Source organism: Mus pahari, chromosome 14 (assembly GCF_900095145.1).
Source record: "Mus pahari chromosome 14, PAHARI_EIJ_v1.1, whole genome shotgun sequence".
NCBI classification, from domain to species: Eukaryota; Metazoa; Chordata; class Mammalia; order Rodentia; family Muridae; genus Mus; species Mus pahari.
Window position 1 is genome coordinate 22,657,723 of NC_034603.1, and position 7,281 is coordinate 22,665,003.

Sequence of the window (7,281 nt, forward strand, 5' to 3'; positions counted from 1 at the left end):
CGAGTACTGGGATTAAAGGCGTGCACCAACACGCCCAGCTAATTCTTTTCATTGAAATTAAAAATTAAGTAATTTTGTCAGATGGTAGTGGTACACATACACCTTTAATCCCAGCACTCACAAGGTAGAAACAGGCAGATCTCTGAGTTTGAGGCCAGCCTGGTCTACAGAGTGGATTCTAGGACAGCCAGGGCTACACAAAGAAACCCAGTCTCAAGAAACCAAAATAAAATATTAATTAATTTGAATTCTGTAATTTCTGGGTATCTCCTATGTGCCAAAACTCCTTAGCTGAAGCATGGAAAACAGATTGTACTTCTCCCACATACTCTCTTAAGAACAGGGCAGCTATTACAGTATCGGTGGGAGCGGGAAGAAAAGAATGTTTTTAAAAAAAAAAAAAAAGTATCTACTTTAAAGTAGACAATTCTTAAATCTCAAACAATTATGTACTTTTAAAGTGGAAAATTGTCCTTAAAATTAAAATGAAGGCTGGAGAGATGGCTCAGAGGTTAAGAGCACTGACTGTTCTTCCAGAGGTCCTGAGTTCAGTTCCTAGCAACCAATGGTGACTCACACCATCTGTAATATGATCTGATGCCCTCTTCTGGTATGCTGGTGTACATGCAGATAGAATACTCATACATATATAAAATAAATAAATCTTTAAAAAAATTTTAAAATCAAAATGAAAATGATGATCTGGATACATCTGTAAATTATGACATAAAATTATGGTTTTTATTAACCTGAGACTATTTCATAGTTCAAGAAATCAAATTTCCCTTTTTAAAAAAATCACTCAGCTTTAATTCTTTCTTTATTCACAGTTGCCCAAGTAACATCACTGTATCTTCCTAGAAACACCCTGCTTTGTTCTGTGCATCAAGAACTATTTTTCTCGAAATATCAGTATATGTTTTGTTTGCTTTTAATGTTGGAATTATTTTGTGGCCTCTTTGGTTTCATAATGAAACTAATACTTTTATTTCAAACATATTAAATGTTAGGGAACTAATTATTGAGGAATTTTTTAAAAATATCTTGTTTCTGTTACTGCATCACCTCTCAGGAGACTGTTTTGGTAAGAAATGACATGATTATTTTCAAATAGGCTTTATCAGTTCAACTTTAAGCATGGATTTTTTTGCAAATTAATTACTTCATTCCTGTCATAGCTTGAATTGTGCATGACAGAGTTTTCATGCATACATGCTTACACCCTAATTACCATGAATTTATAACCTACTTAATAATGACTATAGCTAGATAGTGTTGTGTGTGTGGATTATTAAAAAGCAGAATCAATGTTAAGTGGCATGTTAAGTGATAGCAAATATTAAGAACTTTTAATATTCTGTGGACTTTGCCTCTATAGTGAATTACTTTTAACAAAAAATCTGACTAGGGCTGGGAACATGGCTTAATAGACAGAGTGCTTGCCCAGCATCTGAAAGGCTTTGTCCTTGATCCCAAACACCATAGAATACCAGTACTTTGGAGGTGGAGGCAAGAGGATCAGGCGTTCAAGGTCATTCTCGATATATAGAATGTTGAGGGTCAGTCAAGACTATATGAGATCCTGTATCCAAAAAACAATTCTAATTTTAGTTTAGTTTTAATAGTTGAGAGTAGATCATCATGTCTTTAAAGGTTTGTCTGCTTGGATTTAGTTACCTGATCTTATGGATCAAAAAATTGGTATGTTTGTTTTCAGAAGTCAACTAGAGAATGACTTACTGTTCAAAAATAGATCTTTACACTTTTTGTGATTTAAATATTCAGCAACAATTTCTTTTCTCTTCTTAACTAATCTTAAAATGTTTAATTGTGACAGCAGCAACCAACTTGTAGAGAGCTAGTTTAGGGTAAGCAGGAATTACTCACCAAGCAAAGCCTTTCTTTTCATGAAAGAAGATTGATGTTTCTCCTTGAAGACAAATGTTATTTGTATCAGTTGCATTGTTGTGCCTCTACTTCTCAGTGTCAAGTTAAAGTAAATGGTCCTCTTCTGTGGGTTTGAATTGTTCATTTGGTAAAAGGACTTGACTCCCTTCATAAAGACAAAAGTACTATTTTTCATCTAGTTGCGCTCACACAGTCCTTGTAGTAGCCCTTCAGCCAGTGGCCAGCTAGAGAAGGAATTCATCCAAGGCAACCTTATCAATAGTACGTCTGCAGTCACAGTAACTTCCTTCCATGCCACACCTTCATGTCTTCCTACTGCGCAGGCCTCTCTTGTCTGGCCATCCTTCTGATCTTACTATTAACAGTCCATTATTCTCCATCTTGCTTCATTTCATAGTCTGCCTATCTCCCATACTTTGCCTTAAAATATTCTAAATATATTCCATAGCACTCACCTTTTAGGTTGTTTAATTTTTTCCATGATAATAGGTAAGTGCTCTGTGATACCTCTGTGTAACAAAAACAAAACAGAAGGCTGTGCTGAGTAAAATTTAGATGGGAATAGATACTAAGGAGAACATTTCAACACTGACCAGTTTAGGGAAAGAACGCTTACTTTGGTCATTGGTGATGATGGGAATCTTTTCCACTGTGATCTTAAATTCTATACAACAGTTTTACTTTATAATTTAACTAATATCTGGAAAACACACAAAGTTTAACTGAACGTGTTTATATTTTTCCTTACAGTGGCTTTAGAGTAACCTGTGTGACAGTTCTAAATGTTTTAAAGGAAGAGTATCTTGTCCTAGATAATGGTGTTTTAGTTAATATGTGGTTTTGAAACCTTAAAAGAGAACTAACTGTTACTGACTTAAACTATCTTGTGATTATCATGTGCTTGGAGGGAACACTTCCTGTGGTGTGGCCATGGATAGCTTCATAAATATATTTGAAATTTGAAACTAGCAAATTTTAAGCAGTCCCTAAACTTTCAGTTTTTCTGGACCAAAAACAGAGGAAGCAAATTCGTTATTTGTGATATAGTAGAATTACTTCTGTTTTATCTTTCATTTTAATGTAAATTTCAAAAACATTTCATTGCTGTCTCTTCATTATAAGCACCATTTTTGTTTGCTGAGATGTTTTAATCTAACTGATGTTTTAATCATCACACTGAATTGATTTTGTTATTGTTGATTAAGCCTTTGTACATAGGAAGTAGGAAGTCAGATTGTTTGCTATGTAAGTACCTTCAAATACTTATGCCTTTCTTTTGAAGTGACGGAGGCCTGAGTCAATCACAAGATGACAGCATTGTGGGAACCAGGCACTGTAGGCACAGCCTGGCTATAATGCCAATTCCTGGAACACTTTCATCCAGCAGCCCAGATCTGTTACAGCCTACCACTAGCATGTTGGACTTTTCCAATCCTTCAGGTAATATTCCCATATAACTTTATATGGCTCAATAGCTTGAGCCTTGTACAACAAATACTGGGTTAGCCTACAGTTTTTAACCTTTGGTTTTTCACTTCATGCAAAGAGCTAGTGAGAAAATTCTCTCTTTTTTTTTTTAAATCCTAAGCAGGAGTGGTTTCTTTCTTTAAAATTGAAAATTAAGAATAAAAAATTCTCAGTGGTATTTTCCAGAAATTGCTGAGAGATAGAATGAAAACAGACTGTGAAAAAGAATTAATGCAAATTGGCTTCATGTCTCTAAATATTAAAACGTCTTAGTAATTTTCTTAGGAGCACTGATTTTTTTTTTCCCTCAGCATATGAAGCTAAAGTTGTTTTTTTTGTTTGTTTGTTTGCTTTGTTGGTTCGGGGGTTGGTCAAGAGCTGTTACCAGAGTATAGCATTGTTTTCATTGCTAATGATTTTCAGGATGGAACATCAAGTTGCTTTCTACATGTATTGGTGCCCAGAGGCATAAAATGTCACATAACTGTATGATATAAAATTTCATTATAAAGAAATGATTATTTACCCATCACTTGAAAAGTTGTGAAATGTTTTTGTTTTTCAAGAAAAGACAAAATTAAAAACTAAGTAAGTAATTAAATCCAAGTCAGAGATGGGGAAAACGATTCCTCAGAGTGTTTGTGATTCAACTCAAGTTTTCAGTTGTGATGCACAGAGGAGGGGAGCTCATTCACATACAGTTCAGTGCCAGGAAGAAAATATAGGTATATTAATAAAGTTTCTCTCTTCTTTTAGTAGCTTAAATAAAAACTCTTAACACAATAGAAAACATTTACTTAAGATTGTTCTGTACATTATTTCTTGTGATTTTTTTTTTTTTATAACAACCTTAAACTCCAAGCTTTAACAACACAAGTGAAAGTAGGTGTGTACATTGTTCTCTTCTATTCCCAACTTAGGCTAGAGTCATGACACTCCGCAAGCTGATGCTGCTGTATGTCTTTTTTCTGTAGGACTGCCAAATGTAAAGCAAACATTTTAGGGAATCATAACTTTGCTTAAGTTCTAGCAGTTGCTGTATTGGTGAAGTTTTGTCATCAAACAGAAATCATGAATTAATGCAAAACTAGTTGCTAGTACATAAGATGAAATATTTGCTTCATAAAGAGTGAGCACTAAAGTGTCACAGAGGCAGGAAAACAGGAGACTGGGTTCATTTCTGTGACATGGAAGAAACATCTGTGCCAGGTTGAGGTGTTTCAGTGGTGAATCTTCTCTCTAGCTGCCTGTTCTGATAACCTGTTGCTTCACTGTAAGTGGCATGTGCTTTGCCACCTACAGACTCTCTCCTTATATCCAGGGAGCTTGTTTCTTACTCCTCAGTGTTACTCTCCAGTCTTCAAGCCCAGATCCCTCTGCTGAAAGCTACACATTTTCCTGTCTTCCTGTGTTCATGTTGTAGAATCAAAATCTGTTCCTCTGTGTGCATGTGGTCTACAGTGGTATATTTCTTACACTCCATAGAAGATTCACAATCTTAAATATGCATGTTTTTTATTGAGGCAATTATTTAGAACAGGCACATGATTTTATGGGTTTATTGATTTTTTTTTTTTTATGGCTGTATTGACATCCTAAGCATTTATAGATGCTGGGGATAAAGACCCAAGTTTAAGAAAGCACTTGCCACCAAATCTGACAATCAGAGTTTGCGCCCTAGACTCCGTGTGGTTGGAGCAATCTGACTCCTGTGTGCCATCTTCTGACCTTCCCATGCATGCATACAGACAAAAAATAATGAGTAAATAATTAGAAAGTGATGCTGAAGGAATAAAGGACTTCGGTGAAAGAAGAGAGAGAAGTGGTAAAAGAAAGATAAAGATAGGGTAACAAAAATAAAAGATTTTGAAATGGTTAAAATTTAGGCAGTTGTACTGGGGAACTGAGTCAGCCCTCAGGAACAGGTAGTTCTCAAATTGCTCTCAGATTGACTTCACAGTTCTGTCATTGAGAATATCTCAAACTGACTCAGAGATGCTTTTTAAATCTGCTTGAAGAAAGTCCCAAGCAAGTGAGACTCCATGGTGTGCACATGGTAGTGATAAAGCTGGACACACCTGTTAAGACACACTTCACTTTTAAGACCCCAAGATGTACAGCTTTGTGAAAGATGCATTGAACATGATATCAGGCTGTTTTGGAAAAAGTTATTACCAGTTCCAAATTCAGTTTCTTACATTTAACAGTAGTACTAGAATTTGCTTTATGCATAAACCCTTGGTTGCAGTGTCATTAGCCAGCATTGACTGGTGTTTGTTAGTCGAGCTCAGCTATGTTGAGTCTGCATGTGTAAAGTTCTTATCAGATCGAAGTTGCAATGCAGGCAAAGCTATAGAATTATTGATACTTTGATTTGATTGCTGACTTTTTATAATTTTGCTTTGTTTTCGCTGCCTACAGCTGTTGGTTTTTACTGTAAGTATCTTGATATTCTTTTGTCTTTTGTGTGTAGTTATTTTCAAAAAGAATATATGATAGTGAACTCAATGAAATAGGAAGCAGAATTCCACTCATGAGGTAGTACTCATGTACTGGTGTGAAGTCTTTTAGTTATTTTTCTTGACTACATATGTTTTTGTTTTCATACAGAGTCAGAATATACATGCCACTTTACAACTTGTTAAAAGTTTTTTGAAATTTTTTTTCTTACTCTATGTGTGTGTGTGTGTGATGGTAAACGTGTCATGGAATGCTTGTGGAAGTATTTTTTTTTTTTAAATCTAGTTTAAATTGAAGCTTAAAGAATTCAGAGTATGAAACAAGGAATTTAGCTCGGTTGTTAGAGTGATCACTTAACATATAAAAGACCTGAAGCTTTCATAGGTGTCATGGTGGCACAGGCTTGTAATCCCAGCAGTTATTTGGTGGATCTGAAGTTCAAGAAGATCATCCTTGACTACATGGCAAGTTTGAGGCCAGCCTGGGCTAAATTCATTGTGGCTAAATGAAATTGGATTCTGATCCCCTCTACCCTGAGTTTACATACAGAGCTTTTTTTGCTTGCTTTTTCATTTAGTAGCATAAATTCCCCCTCCCCCTCTATGTATCTGATGTAACAAACTTAATTCTGCATTCAAAATCTTTAGTGATTTTTTTAATTGTAGATATCATACACTTTTTAAAGTAAAACTTTATAGAGAGTGGTTAAATACAAATGTCTCCATCCCTAAGATTTTGCAATGACTAATTTATTTAGATCTCACAAATTTCATTAATGCAAAATGTGTGTTCCAATCCCTTTGAGCCAAATGAGATGTTACACTCTCACTCACCATCTTATTTGACAAAGTACCTTAATATATCTGGATGTAATGTTCTATTAACATTATTTTAAAATATGGTAAAATTCTTTTAACTAGTCCCCAATCGTGGAAATTTGTGTTTTGCTAAGTCTTTTATATTTATAGATTCCCATGTTTTATATATGTATATTATCACATTTTGAACTTTGTCTATACTAAGTGCCTAAAAGTAAGTAAAATACTCACTATTTACCATTGATAGGATAGGACAAGTGTGACAATTCTTAATCTCTTATGGTCTCTGTCACCTTGGAGGCATGTATGTATATTGCACATGCCTGGTCACTTTATGGGCCATCCTACTTCTCTGTTACTGTCTATCCTTGAACCACTTCCCACTCTCTGGAATATTAGTTAACTCCTCAGGTCAGAGGCTGGTCCTTCACCATGTGTTTTCATCACCTGGAACACTGGATATGAAGGTGCTTCATAAATATCAGTTCAGCAAAGAAAAACTTTAAGCAAAAGACAAAGTAAACTATTTCTTAAAGATCTTTCTAAAAACATGAAAAATTATCTCATTCTTAATGTAATCTCATGGTCAGTACATCTTTTTTTTTTTTTTTTTTTTTTTTTTTTTTTT

The 7,281-nt window shown here is 34.8% G+C and overlaps 1 protein-coding gene across 9 annotated transcripts in view; it reads left to right on the plus strand.

Annotated features, from left to right (window-relative positions):
• Rapgef6 (Rap guanine nucleotide exchange factor 6) overlaps positions 1 to 7,281 on the plus strand; it is a 172,188-nt gene that overhangs the window by 117,866 nt on the left and 47,041 nt on the right. For 5 of the 9 annotated variants that reach the window (XM_021212287.2, XM_029545917.1, XM_021212289.2 and 2 more), the window contains 2 exons: positions 3,191 to 3,348; positions 5,797 to 5,811. In XM_021212287.2, coding sequence (XP_021067946.1) covers positions 3,191 to 3,348; positions 5,797 to 5,811 — 173 coding nt within the window. The remainder of the gene's footprint in view (positions 1 to 3,190; positions 3,349 to 5,796; positions 5,812 to 7,281) is intronic. The other 4 variants (XM_021212288.2, XM_021212286.2, XM_021212291.2 and 1 more) reach the window with 1 other exon arrangement.